This window comes from Sapajus apella, unplaced genomic scaffold (assembly GCF_009761245.1).
Source record: "Sapajus apella isolate SASKATOON/1434 unplaced genomic scaffold, GSC_monkey_1.0 scaffold54, whole genome shotgun sequence".
Taxonomy (NCBI): domain Eukaryota; kingdom Metazoa; phylum Chordata; class Mammalia; order Primates; family Cebidae; genus Sapajus; species Sapajus apella.
Genome location: NW_022436994.1, coordinates 14,302,204 through 14,324,655, shown reverse-complemented (window position 1 = coordinate 14,324,655; position 22,452 = coordinate 14,302,204). Strand labels below are relative to the sequence as shown.

The 22,452-nt window shown below is 40.6% G+C and overlaps 1 protein-coding gene across 3 annotated transcripts in view; it reads left to right on the top strand.

Moving 5' to 3' along the window:
- RALA (RAS like proto-oncogene A) overlaps nt 1-13,076 on the top strand; it is a 79,954-nt gene extending 66,878 nt beyond the window's left edge. For all 3 annotated transcript variants that reach the window (XM_032244447.1, XM_032244448.1, XM_032244449.1), the window contains 2 exons: nt 1,442-1,616; nt 11,074-13,076. In XM_032244447.1, coding sequence (XP_032100338.1) covers nt 1,442-1,616; nt 11,074-11,196 — 298 coding nt within the window. In that variant the 3' untranslated portion in view covers nt 11,197-13,076. The remainder of the gene's footprint in view (nt 1-1,441; nt 1,617-11,073) is intronic.
- The last annotated feature ends 9,376 nt before the right edge of the window (nt 13,077-22,452 follow it).

The window sequence follows — 22,452 nt, the reverse complement described above, 5'->3', positions numbered from 1 at the left end:
ATGCACATCCTCCCATGTACTTGAAGTCATCTCTAGATTACTTTTAATATCTAATACAGTGTAATTGCTATGTAAATAGTTGTTATGCTGCATTTTAAATTTTGTTTTACTTTTGATTGTGGCATTTTTTTTGGTTTTTGGTTTTTGATTTTTTTTTTTTTTTTTTTTTTGTTTTTTAAAGACAAGGTCTTACTCTTGGTCTCAAGGTCTCAGACCAGAGTACAATGATGTGAACATGGCTTACTACAGCCATGAACTTCTGGGCTCAAATGATCAAATGATCTTCCTAAGCAGCCAAGGCTACAGGTGCACACTACCACAGTCAGCCAATTTTTTTTTTTTTTTTCTATTTTTTAAAGAGACAGGGTCTCACTATGTTGCCTGGACTGTTATTGAACTCCTAGCCTCAAGCAATCCTCCTGCCTCAGCATCCCAAACTGCTGGGTTTACAGGTATGAGCCACTGCACCTGGCTGTTTGGGAATTTTTTTCAGTATTTTTTATTTGCAGTTAATTGAGTCTGGATACAGAGAGCTGACTATACTTATGTTCTTATAGCTTCAACAGCTCTTAATAATTTCAGAAGAGAACCATTTTTAAGGTTGCAAATTAGTGAACCTAAGTCTTAGAGATTTCTTTTTGTTTGTTGACTTTACAAGAAAACATTTTTTCCAGTAGATTAATAATGAGCTAACATTTTTTTAAATGTTTACTCTGTGCCATGCAGTTATAAGCACTTCACATTTAACCCTCATAGCAACTTTATAAGGAGTATCATTGTTAGCTCCATTTTATAGATGAGGAAACTGAGATAAGGAGTACTTTGCTCAGAGTCACATGACTGGGAAGAGCAGAACCATGGTACTTTAAAACTGATGACACTTTCACAGTGGATAACTTTCCTCTAAATGCAAAATCTGTGCTCAAGATCTGACTTCTAGTAATTTCTGGCACATTTGGGTTTTAAAAACAATTGGTGGGACCCTTGATATGATGCAATAAGAATAGCACTCTAAATCTCCCAAGAACCTGTAAGTGTAGTTTAATCATGAGAAAAACATCCAACAAATCCCAATTGAGAGATATTATACAAACTGCCTGCCTACAGTCCTCAAAACTATCAAGGCCATCAGAAACAAGAAGAGTCTGAGAACTACCACAGCCAGCTTGGGGCTAGAGATATATGACAATACTAAATGTCATGTGGTGACCTGGATGGGCTCTTGGAACAGAAAAAGGATGTCAGGCAAAAAGCAAGCACATTTGAATAAAGTTTGGACCTTAGTTGCTAATACTGTATCAATATTGGTTCATTCATTGTGATACATGTAGCACAGCAGGAGAAGATCTTAACAATAGGGGAAACTAGGTGTAGGGCAGACAGGAACTTTCTGTACTATCCTTATAATGTTAATATTTCTTTTTCATTTTCTCTTACCCAGGGAGCAGATTTTAAGAGTAAAAGAAGATGAGAATGTTCCATTTCTACTGGTTGGTAACAAATCAGATTTAGAAGATAAAAGGCAGGTTTCTGTAGAAGAGGCAAAAAACAGAGCTGACCAGTGGAATGTTAACTACGTGGAAACATCTGCTAAAACACGAGCTAATGTTGACAAGGTAACATGTGACTCTCTTTACTAGTGTGTCATGCTAAAATAGGTTGGCTTGCTTTAACTTGACTCCATTTTGTCTAGAGTCTATGAAACTTTCAAATAGAGATTTTAATATATGTTGCTTTTTATCATCCCTGAATGTTCAGATACATGTTAGGAATTTTACTTCACCTTAGCTTCCCAACAGACATTAAAACATGAGACACTGCAGCTAAATGTACTTTTTTTTTTTTTTTAAATACTGATGGCATTCCTGACCTTTTTTTCCCCCCTTTATCCTATTGGGGCTTTGGATAATATAGAAGGAATTGTGTGAGTCCCAAGATTCCAGCACCACCAAATGTTCTTATCTCTGACCTGATGCCTGCCCAAACCCACTTAAGTTCTTAAAAATAAGGGTACCTCCCAAGATGAAGAAACCCTCAGATAAGAGCATTTTAAAATCTCTCCTGCCACTATACACTCCCCACCCTCAATCTTTGTCTTCTCCTGAAAGAGAAAGAAAGGAAAGGAAATCCCCTGCCCTCCTTTCTTGTCTTCTCTCTTTGTTCAGAGTGGCCCTTCCTGAAAACCAGATGTGGAACACCCCAAGTACATTTCATCTCGCTGCGCTAGACCAGCTCCAGTATTTAGAAAGACTGCCCAGTAGGCTGAGGTAACACAGGATCTTAAAGGCCTCTAAGTGGGCCTTTCTTCAGCCTGCAAATATCTAAGCTCTACAGTAGTGCCTCTCAAACTCTACTTGAGAATTGTCTGTAAATTTTGATAAACACACATTCTTGGGTCTTAACCCCAGAGATTCAGATTCATTTGGTCTGGAATGGGGCTGAGAATTTGCACTTCTAACAGGTGGCGCATGTGCTTGTAGATCTGTAACCCTGATCCAGAAAGTACTAGGTTAAAAAAAAGTTGGAGATTTGTTCTGTTATTTTGCTGTAGGTCTTAAAACAGTGTCATTGCTGTCTTAAGCTTATTAACTTTTTAGCACACTGTCCGATTCCTTTAGGTCCAAGATAGCTGTACAAAATGAGTACTATAGATTTCTATTTAGGATACTAGTTTTTTCTAAGGTTAAGACTAGGGCAAGAGAGAGAGAGAGAGAGAGAGAGAGAGAGTGTGTTTCTTAAATAACAGTTATTTCTCACAGATCTAGGGGCCAGCAAGTCCCAGATCAAGGTCCTAAACAACATGATTCTGGAGAGGGCTTTCTTCCTGATTTGCAGGAAATATCTAACACCTTCCTGCTGTCTCTTCATATGACACAGAAAGAGAGATAGCTCTCCTCATTCTTCTTACTAGGATACTGATCCCATCACAAGAGCCCTACCCTAGTGACATAATTACCACCCAAAGGCCCCATCTTTTATTGCCGTTGCATAGGGGATTAGAATTTCAGTATATGAATTTTAGGGTGACACAAGCATTCAGTCTATAGCATGCCCTGTCATATTTTCCTGGAACCGTGGTTTCTGCACAAAGTAAGTAGGGCTTGGGTATTTCAGTTAGCTTCCATTTGGAAATGGGAACAAGAATACCTGCCTTCATAGGATTATTGTAAAGATTAAATGAAATCACATATGTAAAATGCCACAGCCTATGCCTGACCTATAGTAAGTCATTAGAAAATTACAGATTTAAAGAGACAATTTGTAGGGCAAATTTTTTCAAGTACTAATGAAAATATATTTTAAGATTGAGGGTGTTTGAGATTTTGAAAGGCAACATTGAACATTCCCATAGCATATATATACTTTATTTTCTCCTAATTGATGTCTTGAGCAGGTTGTAGAACACACTATAAAAACTATTTGAACCTGATGGGAGTGTAGAAGAGATGCAGACACTGACAGTGTTGTTACAACACAAGCACTGTGTTGTAACAGTCCTTGTGGTGGTCATCTGTTGGCATCAGAGGCCCTGGGAAGTATGGTGTATGCATTATCACAGCTCTTACAGGACAGTGAGAAAATGACCAAAAACAGCAACAGGCATGTCTTAGAAAGGAAACACAAATGACCTTTAAACTGGAAAAGATGCTCAGTCTCACTTATAAAAAGGGAAGTACAACTTAAAAATATAGTGGGATGTCCTTTTTTTTACCTGTCACTTTGGGAGAAAAAGGCAAAGAGGTTGAGAATAGAATATACTGTTGGTGAGAGAATAGAAAAACAGGAACCTCTCATGTTGGTGGAAGGGCAGCTTTGTGCTATCTATCAGAATTATGACCCAACAATTTAAGTCTTAAAAATGTGTGATACAGACAAATCATGCACTCACATATAAATGTATGTTCAGTGGTAGTCAGTGGAATGTTAACTGTGTGGAAACATCTGAAGCATTATTTTTAGAAGCAAAAGACTGGAAATACCCAAGTGTTCAATAATGGACTAGTTTAAATAATGGAGTATTACCCAACCATTAAAAAGAAATGAGGATAGAACTAAATGTGCTGATATCAAATGATCTTCAGTTATAAAGTAAGTGAAACAAAGTGCAGAGTGGTGTCTGTAGTTTGCTGCCATGTGTTTTGAACACACATACATACACATTATCTATGTACATATCATAAGGATATGTAAGACTCTGGTACCTGTGGTTGCCTTCAGAGAATTAAGTCACAGTTTATGCTCTTTTCACTGTAAATAACCTTGTGACCTTTTTGCCATATTCATGGACACTTGGCCCTCAAGCAACACAGGTTTGAGCTGTGTAGATTTTTTTCATAGATGCAGTCTGCCCTCCATGTCAGTGGGCTCTGCATCCACAACCAAATGCAGATGGAGAATACAGCAGGATGTGAAAACTGCGTATGCAGAGGGCTGGCTTTTTGTATCCATGGGTTCCACAGGGTCAGCTGTGGGACTTGAGTAGGTACAGATTTTGGTATCCACAAGCGCATCCTGGAACCAATCCCCCACAGATAGTGAGGTACAACTGTATTACTTTTTCAAGAAAGAAAAAGATACAGGGTCGTTTTAGTTACTATGGCTGTGTAACAAAGGACACCCCAAAACCTTTCTGGGTAAAACAATTGTTTATTCTGCTGATACATTCTGTGGCTAAGAATTTGAACAGGGCACAGTGGAAGTGGCTTGGCTTTGCTCTGCAGTGTCTGATGCCTCAGCTGAAAAGCCTCAAGTCTGGACACTGGAAATACCTAACCTTAGGTTCTGAAGGCTTGTTCACACATGTCTGGCTCAGCCAGTTGATGCTGGCTGTTATCCAAGGATGCCTCAGTTCCTCTCCAGGTGGGTTCCTCCATGTGGCCTTCTCCCTGTGTGTTAGTTTAGGCATCTTCACAGCATAGTGGGCAGAGCCTCCAAGGGCAAGTATTAGAAGAAAATAAGAACCAGGCAGAAACCATCCAGCCTTTTATGACTTAGTCTTGGAAGTTATGCAGCATTATTTCAGCCTCTTGCTACAGGTTGGAGGTAGTCACAAAGTCTCACCTAGGTTGAGAAGGAAGAGGAATCAACTTCACCTCTTGAGGGAAAGTGGCAGAATTCTGGAAAAGCACATAGGAAACATTGCTGTAAGTAGTTTAAGATAATACAGTCTGCACTCAGTGGTCACCTCTCCAAAACAGAATTACATTAAATAAGGCTGCTTGTAAAATGAGGTGCAAATCCATACTGAAGACTACAATTTTGTGTACTGCTACATCCTTTTAGAGTGGCTACCAGATAAAGTATCTCAGTGGCTATGTAAAAGTCATTTGCAGTAACTATTCCATTTCCAGAATTAGGTTATACTTGTCTTTGTGGCTGTTTTCCTGAGGAAATAATCTAATAGTCAGAAGAGCTAATATTTATTTGTGCTTATAAGAGCCAGGCACTATGGTAAGTACCAACTATTTAATCCTTAATTGTGTGACACATAGATAGTCTTCTGATGCTCATTTTTTAGATGAGGAAGATGAAAGGTGTGGGAAGATTACATAACTGGCTCAAGGTCACAGGATTCGTGGTGGCATCTGCTGCCTCTGGGTCTGGCCAACTCTGGTCCTCACATTCTTTCTTAGCTATTCTACTCAAAACAATGGTTGAGGCCAGCCACGGTGGCTCACACCTATAATCCCTTTACTCTGGGGGGCCAAGGCAGGCAGATTACTTGAGCCCAGGAGTTTGAGACCAGCCTGGGCAACATGGCAAAACCCCATCTCTACAAAAAGTACAAAAATTAGCCAGGCGTGGTGGTGAATGTCTGTAGTCCCAGGTACTCGGGAGGCTGAGACAGGAGAATTGCTTGAGCCCAGGAGCTGGAGGCTGCAGTGGGCCCAGATAATACCACTACCCTCCAGCCTAGGTAATAGAGCAAGACCTCATCCCAAAAACAAAACGAAACAATGGTTGGAATAGCCAGTGTTTTCCCATTTCTTATGTCATCCACTACTAGAAGCCTGATCTCAAATTTTCAGGAATAGCAAGTGTTATTTCCTTCTATTAAATTGCAAAATGTCATGCTTTGTCACAGAACAAATGCTAGCTCTCCATAAGATCATTGGCTGAGGCCTTATCCTCATCTGGATTCCACATAGACCATTGGGTAAAAGTTTCAAAGATGCAGATTTTAAACCTACTCATGAAAAAGTATCATAGCCACCAGAGCTGGGGCATGGCATGTCTCAGGAGGCCACGCTTGTCACAGAGGGATCACCCTAAGGCTAGAGGATCTGGGCAAACGTACTTGTATACTCATTGGATTCATTCAATGACCTTGTTAGTACCCTTCTAGCTAAATGCTCTGCTTCTTAATTCACAACTTCAAGGTTGCTCTTGATTTTTTAAACATCTTGGCAGAACAGAGAGAAGTTGAGCTAGTATTAACAGATGTCCAAAGGGGCAGTGTTATTTATTATGTCAAGAATATCAGTTTTATGTTGAGGAGAGAATTTTGGTAGAAATATACTGTATTTTTTGGAAAATACCGTATTTAGGTTTTTTCACTGTACAAGTAATACGTGGATACATACTATGTAAAGAAAAATTCATAATACAGAAACATAAGGAGGAAAAGTGAGTCACTTTTCTCCCATATTTCACTCCCTTCCCCTCCCTTTTAGTAACCAGTGCTAACACGGGTGTGTCTTTCCAGATGTTAAAAGCAGGCATACATATCTCTAAGAGGAAGTTTGTGTTTGCCTGTTTTTCCCCCTAATATTAATAGGATTTACATACACACACACACACACATACACACACACACACAATATTTATATCTGTATGTACAGTGCACATTTCTGTGGTTTGCTTTTTAAATTTTATGACAAATCTCATAGCTCTTCCATGTCACTGCATATAGATGTATCCACATTCTTTTTAAAACCACAAAGTATTCCATGGTTAAGCTTTCCCATAATTTAGCCATTTTCCTGTTGACATTTGTTTGTTACAGCACTGTTTACAATAGCCAGGATACAGAACCAATACAAATGCCAACAACAGAAGAATGAATAAAGAAAATGTGATAGATACACACTATGCAATACTAGTCAGTCATTGAAAAGGATAAAATTCTGTCATTCATGGCAATGTGGATAGAACTAGAGAAAATTAAGTGAAATAAGCCAGGAACAGGCAGTTAAACACTGCATGTTCTCACTCATATGTAAAAGTTTAGAAAAAGGTTGATCTCATAGAAGTAAAAAATAGAACAGAGGATACTAGAGGCCGGAATGGGAAGGATAGGGAGAGATTTGTTAAATTATACGGAATTACAGCTAGATAGGAATGAGCTCTAGTGTACTATACTGCAAATGACTATACTTGATAATATATAGTTTCAAATACCTGAAAGGAGAATATTGAATATTCCCAACACAAATAAATGATTGAGATGATGGATATGCTTATTAACCTGATCCGATCACTGTACATTATGTATTAAAACATCACTGTGTGCTCTGTGAATATGTGTCAATTAAAAAGATAAAATTCAATCAAAAATAAAATTTGAAGTTAAACCTTCATATAGTATCCTTTTCTTAGTGATTTATGTGCATTAGAAAGCAGTACTGGGAATACTCTTAATAATTACATTTAGTTAGAATTGAGACCTCCTGCCCTACCTAGTCAGTCAGAGACTTGAAACAGAGGTCTTCTGAAATTCCTGATCTCTGGGGAAATAGAATCACAACCAGTGGGGGCAAGAACTAATGTGTTTTATGTCATCATTGTGTTTCATTCTGTTGCATACTCGTGTGTGTGTGTGTGTGTGTGTGTGTGTGTGTGTGTGTGTGTCTAATATGCTCAGTTTTTCCCTTTAACCATTTATACTTCTTCATGTTGGTCCTATGTCTGTTTGACTCAGCCCATTCATTTTCAATAGCTACCTTGCTTTCTGATTTAAAATGTATACTTCTTCAGATCAGGAATCAGCCATTCATCTAAGGAACTCAGGTTCTGTTTAAGAAGAATGGTATTTAGCAGACACAGCATAGGTACTTAATTTGCTTGTTGCTGTTGGGTTGTCATTTTTCAGTGAATAGTGCTAGGAAGTAGGTATTATTAAAAGAAAAGAAATATGTGATCATGTTATTTCCAATTCAAATTTAACATTACAAATGTTTACCTCTTTGATTTTGTACTTATATCTTTTCTCTTACACTGAAAATCTTGGTTCCTAAATTACACTAACATAATTGCTTTGCATTAGTCTTCAGTGTATGTAAAATAGTTCCAAAAGAGCAACATTGCTGTCATGAACAAACTACAAAATGAAGTTTGGCTGGGTGCGGTGGCTCACACGTCCCAGCACATTGGGAATCTGAGGCGCGTGGATCATCTGAGGTCAGGAGTTTGAGACCAGCCTGGCCAACATGGCAAAACCCCATCTCTACTAAAAATACAAAAATTAGTCGGGCGTGGTGGCTCATGTCTGTAATCCAAGCTACTTGAGAGGCTGAAGCAGGAGACTCTCTTGAACCCGGGAGGCAGAGGTTACAGTGAGCTAAGATTGCACCATCACACTCCAGCCTGGGCAACAGAGACTCTGTCTTAACCAAAAGAAAAAAAAAAAAGTTTAAGATTTGTCTCTGTTGTTGTTGTTGTTGTTGTTTAATTGGAATTTTGTTTCTACTTTTATCCGTAGCATCTATTCTAAAATAAATGATTTATATGCTATGTTTTATAGACCTTTGAAATAATTCCACTGTATGACTGTTGTCACCAACTTGGAATATAGTCAGTGTTGTTTTTTCTGAGATTTTTTTTTTTTTTGGTGGGGGGTTTGGGTTCTGGGCTTTGGGTTTTGGGTTTTTGGGTTTTTGAGTTTTTTTTTGAGATGGAATCTCACTTTGTTGCCCAGGCTGGAGAGATCAATGGCGTGATCTCTGCTCACCGCAACCTCTGCCTCCTGAGTGCAAGTGATTCTCCTGCCTCAGCCGCCCGAGTAGCTGGGATTATAGGCATACACCACCACACCTGGCTAATTTTTGTATTTTTAGTAGAGACAGGGTTTTACCATGTTGGCTACGCTAGTCTTCAACTCCTGACCTCAGGGAACCCCTTCCTCGGCCTCCCAAAGTGCTGGAATTATAGGCATGAACCAAAATGCCTGGCCAGTCTTACTTGTTTTAATTTGATTTTCAATTTTTAGGGGTTGTATTTTATTTTTACTTATTTATTTTTTTTCTTGAGACTGAGTCTCACTCTGTTGCCCAGGCTGGAGTGCAGTGGCATAATATTGGCTCACTGCAACCTCTGCCTCCTGGGTTCAAGCGATTCTCATGCCTCAGCCTTCCATGTAGCTGGGATTACAGGCACACACGACCATACCCAGCTAATTTTTGTATTTTCAGTAGAGACAGGGTTTCGCCATGTTGGCCAAAGTAGTCTAGAACTCCCGATTTCAGGTGATCTGCCCGCCTCAGCCTTCCAGAGTGCTGTGATTCCAGGCGTGAGTCACCATGCCTGGCCTAATTTTATTTTTGAATATGTAAAACACCAATGCCTCTAAAGTAGAAATTCCCTAACAAGATATATTCAGAGATGCCTCACTCTTCCTTGTACTCTCCTCTCTTCTTGAAAATGAAGTTGATTATTAGGGTTTGGTTTATTATTTCATTGTTCTTTGTGCAAAGGCAAACAAATACGTATGTACTCCTGCCTTACACACACACACACACACACACACACACACACACACACACACACACACACACACACACACACACACACAGAGGTAGCACTCTATCTGCTATTCTGTACCTTGCTTTTTTCAGTTAGTTTTCACTAGAAAACTAGAGGCGCATTAGGAAAGGCCGCATCAGTCATGATATAAACACGCTTCTTTACTCACAGCACTTATTATCACTTTAATATTTCTTGCTTATCTTTAGTCTTAATGAGTTTTTAAATTCTATAGGTAAAAACTTATTTTCTAAAATCCAGAATTCAAAAGTGATCGTAAAGTTATTCCTCCTTTTATATACTCTCAGATATTTATGTGGAGTGTGAGTGTGTAGCCTTCCAGACCCTTCTATGTTGGAGAACAGAGGAATTTGTTATTGAAATTTAACTTTGAATTGTTATAATTTTTTTAGTTACTATGCTACTATCTCATTATTTACCAGTTCCTAGACATCAAATGAAAACTGATAAATTCTCAAATATAGAGTAACAAAGTTGTTTGGTAGTGTCTGGTATTAAGATGATAAAGGAAAAGTCAGCTTCGTTTCTAAAAATGGAGCTGAAGAAACTAAGTTATGAAATATAATCAAATTACTAAATATAAGTTTAAAAGTATATGTATGTGTGTATACATACATAAATATATAGATATATAGATATATATCTTTTTTGATACACAGTCTCACTCTGTCACCAGGCTGGAGTGCGGTGGCATGATCTTGGCACACTGCAACCTCCGCCTCTCGGGCTCAAGCAATTCTCCTGCCTCAGCCTCTCGAGTAGCTGGGACTACAGGCACATGCCACCACGCCCAGCTAATTTTTTGTATCTTTAGTAGAGATGAGATTTCACCATGTTGGCCATGATGGTCTCAATCTCCTGAACCTCATGATCCGCCCACCTCAGCCTCCCAAAGTAGGCATGAGCGACCACGCCCAGCTATTAAGTGTATATTATTAAATACAAATTAATAAAATACATTTATTGGTTATAAAGTACTTAGATATAATTCGTTGAGTTTTGTCTTTGGGGCTATCATCACCTTATAGCACTTTTTAAATTTTTGTCTTGAAAACTGGAACAGAAAGATCAGGTTTTATTAAATATGAACATTTTTACCATAAGGTGTAATTCAGAAAATTTCCTGCATTTCTTCTTTTTTCAAGATACTAGGAAAATCAGGCTTTAGTTTTATGTATTCCGCTCTCTACTCCCAAACAAAAGCTCTTAAATATTTATTCTTCTATTATCTCCAAAGTTTACTGCTATGATTTGGAGAAGTGCTAAGTTCATATGCCTCTTTGCTTTATTTGTCCTATTTTTTTTTCCTAGGTATTTTTTGATTTAATGAGAGAAATTCGAGCAAGAAAGATGGAAGACAGCAAAGAAAAGAATGGAAAAAAGAAGAGGAAAAGTTTAGCCAAGAGAATCAGAGAAAGATGCTGCATTTTATAATCAAAGCCCAAACTCCTTTCTTATCTTGACCATACTAATAAATATAATTTATAAGCATTGCCATCGAAGGCTTAATTGACTGAAATTACTTTAACATTTTGGAAATTGTTGTATATCACTAAAAGCATGAATTGGAACTGCAATGAAAGTCAAATTTACTTTAAAAAGAAATTAATGTGGCTTCACCAAGAAGCAGAGTTCAACTTACTTCATAATTGCCTACATTTATCATGGTCCTGAATGTAGCGTGTGAGCTTGTGTTTCTCGGGCAGTCTTTCTTGAAATATTAAATAAAGAAGTGAGATGGGGGTGGGGAGTAGGAGGAAAGGTGACTTCCTCTGGTGTTTATTATAAAGCTTAAATTTTATATCATTTTAAAATGTGTTGGTCTTCTACTGCCTTGAAAAATGACAATTGTGAACATGATAGTTAAACTGTACCACTTTTTTAACCATTATTATGCAAAATTTAGAAGAAAAGTTATTGGCATGGTTGTTGCATATAGTTAAACAGAGTAATTCATCTGTGAATCTGCTTTAATTACCTGGTGATTAACTTAGAAAAGTGGTGTAAACTTGTACATGGAATTTTTTGAATATGCCTTAATTTAGAAACTGAAAAATACCCGGTTATATCATTCTGGGTGTGTTCTTACTGACACCAGGGGTCCACTGCCCCATGTGTCCTGGTGAGAACATATATGCCCAGCATGGAGTACAGCTTTTGTATAGAAGATTCTTGAGAAGTAACTGTCCAAATTTAAAATGTGTGCCATACTCTGGTTCTTGAAAATAAGATTCCAGAGCTCTTTGATCGCTTTTAATAAACTGCAAGGTCATTTTAAATGAAGGGCCAGCATATACTTATAAGATCATTTTCATCTGCGAGGATTCAGCACCAGTTACTTTTGAATGAACCCTCCTTTTCTCCAAGATGCTGGTCCCTGGAGATTACTTTCTGCCAGTGGTGAGCATGTAAGTGTTAAGTTTTTAATCTCCTGGGAGCAGGGCACAGGAAGAAAATGTCAGTAGTGCTAATGCATTTTGCACTAGAACACTTCGGGGAAAATATTCATGCTTGCCATCTGTTCATTTCTAAATTTGTACTCATGAAGTTACAGTTTGGTACAGGAATTATTAGGAGTAATTTGTCTGCTTGTGTTCATAATAAAGAACACTGTAGCTACATTTTCAGAAGTTAACATCAAGCAGTCAAACCTGGGTACAGTGCAGAAAACATGTGTGGCACACACTGACCAAACATTAGGCTCTGTCACCATTGTGTGGTGTTCCTGCTGGAAGAATTCTAGCACACTATTTGGGGACATAACTTCAGTGGGAAATATGCCACTTTCAGATTTTTTTTTTTTTCCTTTTTGCGGTGGGGCTGGGACAATTGATTTAACGCAGTATTTTTTTCTTTTTGCTCAGTCCTAATTTCAACAGGTCAAAGATGTGTTCAGGCATTCCAGTTAACAGGTGTGTACGTAAAGTTAAAAATAGGCTTTTTAGGAACTCACTCTTTAGATATTACATCCAGCTTCTCATGTTAAATATTTGTCCTTAAAGGGTTTGAGATGTACATCTTCCATTTTGTATTTCTCATAGGCTATGCCGTGTGCAGAATTGAGGTTACCAGTGTAACACTGGCCAGCGGGCCCAGCAATCTCCATGTGTACTCATTACAGTCTTATTTAACCAGGGGTCCTAACCACTAACATTGTGACTTTGCTTTGAGACCTTTCCTCTCCTGGGTACTGAGGTGCTATGAAGCCAAATGACAAAGATGCATCACGTGTCTTAGGCTGATGCCACTACCCAATTTGTTTATTTGCAATTTGAGCCATTTAAAGACCAATAAACTTCCTTTTTTAAAATGTTTGTGGTGTTACTTGATGTTTACAATATAATGTGTAACATTCAAATGTACCAACTGGGGCGTCTTTACCAAACAACTACATCTTTTGAGCTCTCAGTTTGGAGACTTCTTTTGTGTAATGCCAGATTTCCTAAAACCAGTATCAGCATTGCTCAGATTTAATGAAGGCTCAGAAATGGAAGGACTCGTATACAGGTGCGCTGAAGATACTCTGTGCGGTCATGAAATGACAGATGTGTACATTACTTTTAGAATGCTACTAAACTCTAGAATGAATAGGTGACAGCTTTATATTCATTTTCTAATCAGAATGACCCCCAGAGAATTTCCAAATTGTGGGAGGCATGACACCCTATTACCATTTCACCAAGCTTCAGGCCAGCATTTGATGTCTGGTGGGAAAGTGTGGCCTATTAACTATTGAACAGCCTGTGAGTTAGAAAAAATCTGGCCCAATATGGAGAACAACCTTTCAAAATCCAGTTCATTTTAATTTCGTAACTCATAAGCAGTGCTAGAATGAGCACATTTAAGTTATAATTGGCATAATTTTAAATCTCACTGTGTGCACACATTCTTAATACCAATATGGAATATGATGTTAAATACTATGCCCCGGGTGGGCACTGTGGCTCACACCTGTAACCCCAGCACTTTGAGAGGCCACAGCAGGAGGACAGCTTGAGCCCAGGAGTTCAAGACTAGCCTGGACAACATAATGAGACCCCATTTACAAAAAGTAAAAAAATTAGCCAAGCCTGGTCTTGCTCACCTGAATGAGTTAGAAAGTCATGTCTCAAAATTTTGTGAGAAGAATGTAAAATTTGGCAACATTATATTACTACCTTAAGCTATCAAAGCATTTACTAAAATTCCAGTAGAGGTTTCAGAGTGATCCAGTGTTAGAGGTCTCCTTTAGGCCAAGTCTGTAATCCCAGCACTTTGGGAGGCGGTGGTGGGCAGATTACTTGAGCCCAGGAGTTGAAGACTACCCTGGGCAACATGGTGAGACCTCATCTCTTCAAAAAGTCAAAATATTAGCTAGGCACAGTGACATGCACCTGTAATCCCAGCCACCAGAGTCTGAGGCAGGAGGATCTGTTGAGCCCAGGATTTTGAGGCAGCAGTGAGCTATGATCAAGCCACTTCAATCCAGCTGTGGAGGGCAAAGTGAGACCCCATCTGTACAAAATTTAAAAAAAAAAAAAAGGGCTCTTTTGGTGAATTACTTTTGAAGTCGACAATGGCAGGTCAGTAAAGGTCTTTGTGCCTTTAGTATTAGGTTCTGCATGCAGCTACTGTAGACAATGCCTGTAGATGCATGGCAAATGGGCAAGAAGTGAAGTTTGGTCATCTATTCTCAACAGGACGCAGGCACCATTGATGGGGATGGGGAGAGGGTGGAGGAACAGTTAACATCTGTTTAAGAGAGGCTATGAGACACATGAAAACTTGTAAGACGAATCTGATAGAACTGTCAGATAAGTGATAAAAAATTGCTTTTATCAGAAGTCCCAAGGAAAATAAACAGAAAAGCATTTAGGTGCTTGCAAGCATATAGCACTTAGAAAATATTCCTAACGACAGTATTTGGGTTTGTTGAATTGGAAGCAGGTATGAGAGTAACGTCCAAGCCTCTGCTGACAAGCAAAATAGTCTATAAAGGATATGAAGTGGATTTCAGGTTATAGCCCTGAGTGTTACATCATCACATACCAGGTCGTTTATTTGTTTATGGACTGATCTTTGTAAAGAATGCCATATTTGGCTGGGCACGGTGGCTCCCACCCGTAATCCCAGTACTTTGGGAGGCCAAAGCGGGTGGATCACCAAAAGTCAAGAATTTGAGACCAGCCTAGCCAACATGTTGAAACCCTGTCTCTACTAAAATTACAAAAATTAGCCGGACGCAATGGCGCACACCTGTAAACCCAGCTACTTGGGAGGCTGAGGCAAGAAAATTGCTTGAAGCCAGGACACAAAGGTTGCTGTGAGCTGAGATTGCGCCACTGCACTCCAGCCTGGGTGATGGAACACTTTTTCTTTCTCAAAAGAAAAAAGAAAATAAAAAAAGAATGCCAGATTCAATGGGTATATATTTAGATGTTTTTTCTAGAATCCTGGAAGTTGGCCTAAAAGACATCTTAGAAGCCATTTCCTCAGTTTACAGATCAGAAGAAAGATAATTTGCACAGGATCACAGGAGTAATGTAAGAAACAAAATTAGAATGCAGAGAGAGCGTCAATTAAAAAAGGAAAAAGAAAGGCATGATGGCACATGCCTATGGAGGGTGAGGTGGGAGAATTGCCTGAACCCAGGAGTTCAAGACTAGCCTGGGCAACAAAGTGAAAACTCATTGCCAAAAAAAAAAAAAATGCATCTGCCTTCTCTTCTTTTTTTTTTAGAGACAGGGTCTCACTCTGTTGCCGAGGCTGGAGTGCAATGGCATGATCATAGTTCACTGCAGCCTCAACCTCCTGGACTCTAGTGATCCTCCTACTTCAGCCTCCTAAGTCGTCGGTTTTCTAATTCCAAGCTCTTCCCACTTACCTTTCCAAGTTCTGGATAGGGCTGAGGGTGCTTTAAATGGAGACAGCACAATAGTCTGAGGGTTCCCAGAGCATGATGAACTGAAATTCAAATTTGGCTTCCATCCCTTCTCATTTGTCTTGAGGAACTTCCTTGAACCCCAGGTTCTTCACTGTAAAATTCCGAGTCAGTGCCTAATTTCTGGGGTGGTTGTGAGGATTTTACAAAGAATAAGCTATTTTTAGTATATATATTTTAAATGCAGAGAAAAGCTCTCCCTGTGGCTGGCCCCCTATTCTCTGTAAAAGCAGTTTCTGTGTGACATTCTGCTTGGCACTGATTAAACCATTGGCAGTACCACTCAAGTCCATGTTTTATGTTGGAAAGAAGGAACTGGGAGACTCTAGTTTAAGGACCAGAGATTCGGGTTGTCACACCTTTGTATTCACTGAGTCTTGGCACTGAAAGGACCTTCAGATGGCAAGTCATGGGAACAAAGAAGTAAAGTCTGCAGAGACCAGGCGGCCTGTGCAAGGTCACAGCTAGAAAGACTTAAACCTGCACTGCTGGCTGAGCGAGTCCTTTGTGTTCTTTCTACCCCAGTCTAGTATCTTTCATTAATATCTGGAGCTCCCGCCAGGGAGATGGGGGTATGGAGCATAAGGACCCTGGAAGGAAGGACAGATCAGAGACACCTGACTAGTTACAGGGAGAGCTCCTCTCTCAGTCTCACTGAAGGCCTGGAGCAGTGAGGGAGAGGCAAACGTGAGAGACCATTACTGGGATGAGTATTCTCTTTGGCCCCCGATAAGGAAAGCTCTGACCGAGAAGAGGTCTTCAATACACTTTCACTCATTGACTGAGAGACGGGAGAGACCAAATCATTCAACATTTCGACACTCAATTTGCAGAGAGCACATGGTTAAGCACTGATGAAGAATTTCATTCTCAAAGAATTTGTTAGAGCAACCCGAGGTACCAGCTCCAAGAACTTGTGGGGTTTGACTTTCAGGCCCCATTGTATTGGGTGTGAGTGAGGCTGCATTTTGGGAATTATGAGCTGGTTCACTGACTCAAACCACTAAACTAAAGCAGCCTGCCTTCACCTTGATTCTCTATTTTGGGGGTCAGCTTGCATCACCAAAGACAAATCTCGAGAGGGCCAATAGCATAAGTGGAGTGTGGAGGTGAAGGGGCACAGATACCTACGTAGCACCTTGCATCTTGTGTGTCTCTTATCCTGCCCCCAGCACAACACACTCCCACAGTCCCTGAAAGAAAATACTGTCTCAGGAAAGTGATGGTAAATGAGAATGATAATACACCATGAAATCAGCAAAATAAATTGTGAAACCTATGTCACAGTTGTATTTATTCTGAGACACAATAACATTCAAGAGCTTGTCTCAACACGATTTTTAAACAATAGAAAAAGGAAAACAGGAAAATGCTGAGCAGCAGCTGCAGCCTCTGGTGAAAAGGCCGCCTGGTACCATATCCAGGCAATATCTGTGTCCCACTGCATATCTGCCAAAGAGAGAAGGAAGCATTTGATTCCAGGAAATCAGCAACTGCTTTGTGAGTTTGCTCCACTGCTGGGAGGAGGCTTCGTATGAACCATGTAATGAAATCTGGTCATTAAAATGTGTGTTGCACCTCCCCTTCTTGCTCCTAGCATCTTGCTCCTGCTTTCACCATGTGACATGTCTACCCCCCTTTTGCTTTCCACCATGATTGTAAGCTTCCTGAGGCCTCCTAAGAAGCTGAGCAGATGTTGCCACCGTGCTTCCTGTATAGCCTGCAGAACCATAAGCCAATTAAACCTCTTTTCTTTATAGATTACTCAGTTTCAGGTATTTCTTTATAGCAATGCAAGAACAGACTAATACAGAAAATTGGTACCAGGAAGGGGTATTGGTATAAGGAGACCTGAAAATGTGGAAGCAACATTAGAGTTTGGGTAATGGGCTGAGGTTGGAAGAGTTTGGAGAGCTCAGAAGACAGGAAGAAGAGGGAAAGTTTGCAACTTCTTAGAGTTGGGTTAAATGGTTGTTATCAAAATGGTGATAGTGATATGGATAATGAAGTCCAGGCTTCTGAATTCTAAGATGGAAATGGCAAACTTACTGGGAACTGGAGCAAAGGTCATGCATGTTATACCTTAGCAGAGAGTCTGGCTGCATTGTGTCCATGCTCTAAGGCTCTTTGGAAGTTTGATTTAGGGTATTTGGTGGAAGAAATTTATAAGCAGAAAGTATTCAAGACATAATCTGGCTGCTTCTAACAGTCTATGCTCACATGTAGGAGCAAAGAAATGACTTAATGGTGAAATTTATATTTATTTATTTTTTAATAAACCTTATTAATTTTTTTGAGACAAGGTCTCACTGTGTCACCCAGTGGCATGATCTTGGCTCACTGCGACCTCTACCACCTGGGTTCAAGTAATTCTCCTGCCTGGCAAGTAGTTGGGACCACAGGCATGCACCACCACACCCAGCTAACTTTTTTTGTTTTTGTTTTTAATAGATACAGGGATTTGCCCTGTTGCCCAGGTTAATCTGAAACTCCTAGACTCAAGCAGTTCACCTGCCTCAGCCTCACAAAGTGTTGGAATTACAAGCATAAGCCACCACACCCAGCTGGAATTTACATTTAAAAAGGAAGCAAGGTGAGCATAAAAATTTGGAAAATTTGCAGCCTGGCCATGTGGCAGAGGAAGAAAAAGCTTTTTTAAGAGAGGAATTCAAGCAGATTGTGGGACAACCATTTGCTAGAGAAATTTGCACAACTAAAAGGGAGGCAAGTGCTAATAACCAAGACAACAGGGAAAAGCCCTCAAAGGCATTTCAGAGAACTTTGTGGGAGCCCCTCCTGTAATAGGCCCAGAGGCCAAGTAGGGAAGAATGGTTTCATGGGCCAGACCCAGGGCCCTGCTGTCCTACACAGCTTGGGATGCTGATCCCTGCATCCTGGCCATGCCAAGGCCCAGGTACAGCTTGAGCTGCCACTTGGGAGAATGTAAGCCTTAGGCCTTAATGACTTCCACTTGTTAAGCCTGCAGGCACACAGAATGCAAAAGTGAAGTAGGCTTGGGAGCCTCTGCCTAGATTTCAGAATGGAAAAGCCTAGATGTCCAGGCAAAAGCCTGCTACAGGGGTGGAGCCCTCAAAAAGAATTTTTATTTAGCGTGGTACCAAGGAAAATGTGAGGTTGAAGCCCTCACATACTGGGGCACCTTCTAGTGGAGCTATGAGTAGGGCCCACCACCCTCCAGATCACAGAATGGTAGAGAGACAGCAGCTTGCATCCTGCACTTGGAAAATACACAGGCACTCAACATCCTGTGAGAGCAGTCTCAGGGACTGAACCTTGTGAAGGCACTGAGGCAGAGTTGCCAAAGGCTTTGGGAGACCACCCCTTGCACCAATGTGTCCTGGATATGGGACATGGAGTTAAAGGAGATTATTTTGGAGCTTTAAGGTTTAGTCACTGCCTTGCTGGATTTTGGACTTGCATGAGGTCTATCGCCCCTTTATTTTGACCAATTTCCCCCTTTTGTAAAGGGAATGTTTACTCAATGCTTGTACCCCCGCCATACCTTGGAAGTAACTAACTTGTTTTTTATCCACAGGCTTCTAGGTGGAAGGGACTTTCCTTGTCTCAGATGAGACTTTGGACTTTCGAGTTAATGCTGGAATGAATTTAAACTTTCGGGGGCTGTTGGGAAGGCATGATTGATTGTATTTTGCAATGTAAGAAGGACATGACATCTGGGAGGGGTCAAGGGCAGAATGATATAGTTTGGATATTTGTCCTTACCCAAATCTCGTATTGAATTGTAATCCCCAGTGCTGAAAGAAGGCCTTGTGGTAGGTGTTTGGGTCATGGAGGTGGATCCCTCATGGCTTAGTGCTGTCTTTGTGAAAATGAGTTCTTGTCAGAAATGGTCGTTTAAAAATGTGTAATGCCTCCCTGCTCTTCTTGCTCCTGTTCTTGCCATGTGACATATCTACTCACCCTTCACCTTCTGCAATGACCGTAGCCTTCCGGAGGCCTCCCGAGAAGCTGTGCAGATGTCAGCACCATGCTTTCTGTAAAGCCTGCAGAACCATGAGCCAATTAAATTTTTTCTTTATAAATTACCTAGTCTCAGGTATTTCTTTACAGCAATGGAAGAATGGACTAACACAGCAGGGTAGCAACATGAAACACTTCCAAAGTGGAAGCCCTTACACGTGGGGGCAAGCTCCTTCTGTTCGTTCATTCTTTTCTTCATTCATTCATTCATCAATTTATCAAACAGTTTTTTGAAAACCAGTGGAGCACAGACCTTCTCCATCCTTACCACTTCCATTCTAATCCAAGCAAATGATCTTACCTGAGTTATTGCTGCAGCCTCTCAGTTTTTCACACCATACCCACTCTTGCTCCCTTCTCCCCTGCCTCTCCACCCCATCCATCCTGGATACCACAATCAGAGCAAAATGAAGGTATAAGCATTCCTCCCTTTGCTTAAACCATTCCAGTAACTTCCCATTCTTTTTAAGATAAATACAGGACTCCAAAATTAGTGTGGTGAGCTGCAAAATGGTCCACCAAAGATGTCCATGGCCTAATTCCCAGAACCTGTGGATAAGTTATCATCTTATATGGCAAAAGGGACTTTGCAGGTGTGATTAAGTTAAGGGTTTTGAGATGAGGAGACTATCCTGGATTATCTCAGTGGGTGCAAGGTAATCTTAAGGGTCTTTCTAAGATGGAGGCAGGACAGTCAGAGTCAGAGAGTCAGAGAAGGAGATGGGAAGATGCAAGCAGAGAATGAGGGTTGTAATGCCAGGAGCCCAGGAATGCAGGCAGCCTCTAGAAGTGGGAAATGCCCAAAAGCGGATTCCCCACTAGAGCTTCCAGAAGGAACACATGCAGCTCTGCTGGCACCTAGATTTTAGCTCCATAAAACCCATTTTGGACCTCTGACCTTCAGGGCTGTAAGATAAGCTTGTGCTGTTTCAAGTCACCAAATTTGAGATAATTTGTCACAGCAGCAACAAGCTTTTCCCATCTTACGCTATACTCCCTCCCTCTGGCACTCCATGTTTCCGCCACACTCATTTCTTGTAGCCTTTCCCAATTCAGGGCCTTTGCACATGCTAGTCCCACTGCTGGAAAACCTCTTTTACATTCGTCTTTGGCTAGCACAGCAAACACCATTGGTTCCTACCCCAGATTTATTCCTCCACCGCTCCTTTTCCTTTCTGGTAGAGCTCAGTTTTCTTCAGGAATCCACTGCTTTCTGTATGAAAAGAGGCCCAAGGCTCAATTCTGCCTCCAGGGAGTGAATCACGGTTGATTGGTCTAAGCAAATAGGATGGTTCCATTTCCCTTGCCATCAGTTGGGTTAGGCTTGGTGTGATTCTAGCCAGTAAGACTTGGGAAACTGCCTCAAAACTTCATGGGAAGATTTTCTACTAGAAGTAGATGCACAAGGGGTAGAGGCTCCTCTTCTGTTGGTTTGTCTCTGCACATAACACCTGGAACTGTGAAAGCCATCTTTCTGATATGAGGGGAAATGAGCTGACACTGACAATAGCAAGAGGAAGATGAAAGAAACATGGGTTTTTTGTTTGTTTGTTTGTTTTCAATTATTGACAAGGTCTTGCTGTCAGCCAGGCTGGAGTGCAGCAATGCAATTATAGCTCACTGCAGCCTCAAACTTCTGGGTAAAGCGACCCTCTCACCTTCAGCCTCCCAATTAGCTAGGACTACAGGCACGGGCTACCATGCCTGGCTAATTTTTCAATATTTGTAGAGAGGAGGTCTCACTACATTGTCCAGGCTGGTCTCAAGCTCCTTGCCTTAAGCAATCCTCCCACCTCAGCCTCCCGAGGGACCTGGGTTCTTGATGACATTGTTGAATTGCTGAGTTGTCTAATGTGGAAGTTTCTTTTTATTTCTGGGGATCTTATATGGGATGATACATTGTCCTTATTGTTGAGTCAACTAAGTTAGGGTTTTCAATATTTGAAGCCAAAAGCATCCTAACTGAAAAACAAGGTTAATTCCTTCTCATCCTCCAGACTGAAGCTTCTTATCCCTCAGGCTGATTGCTACTTTCTAAGGGGGGCCTCCCTGAGCTTTCTGACTAATCAAATCTCCACCTGTTACCTCGATGTATCCTCCTACGGAACACTTAGCAGCAATTGTACATTTATTGGCACAACTATTTAATTAATGATTGAGGGTTCCTCTGAACTCTTAGTTCAATAATTTGGCAACCATGTCTGCTTTTACACATCATGTCCCCAGGACATGTATTTTACATCATCATGTGTTTTTTTGGAGTGAGTGGGGTTGGTGCCGTGATAAGACTCTGAACAGGACATAGCTCCTGCCCACCAGGACACTTCAGAAGGAAGAGTGGCAGATTCTGTGAACAGTGTAAAACAACATAGGAAGTGTAACTGAAGACGACAGAAAGAAGAAAGAATTGCAGAGTCCCTAAGCCACTAGCTTTCGTTGAGCAGTGTTAACAATTTAACTTTTTATTACGGAAAATTTTAGATCCACTCATAAGAGTAGAGAGAAAGGCTAGGCTTGGCGGTTTGCATCTATAATTCCAATGCTTTGGCAAGCTAAGGCAGGAAGATCACTTGAGGCCAGAAGTTTGAGACCAGCCTAGGCAACATGAGAACCCTGTCTTTAAAAGAAATAAAATTAAACCTAAAAATAGGGCTGGGCATGGTGGGCATACCTGTAATCTCAGCACTTTGGGTGGTGGAGGTGGGAGGATGTCTTGGGCCCGGGAGTTTGAGACCAGCCAGGACAAGATGGTGAGACCCCCGTCTCTA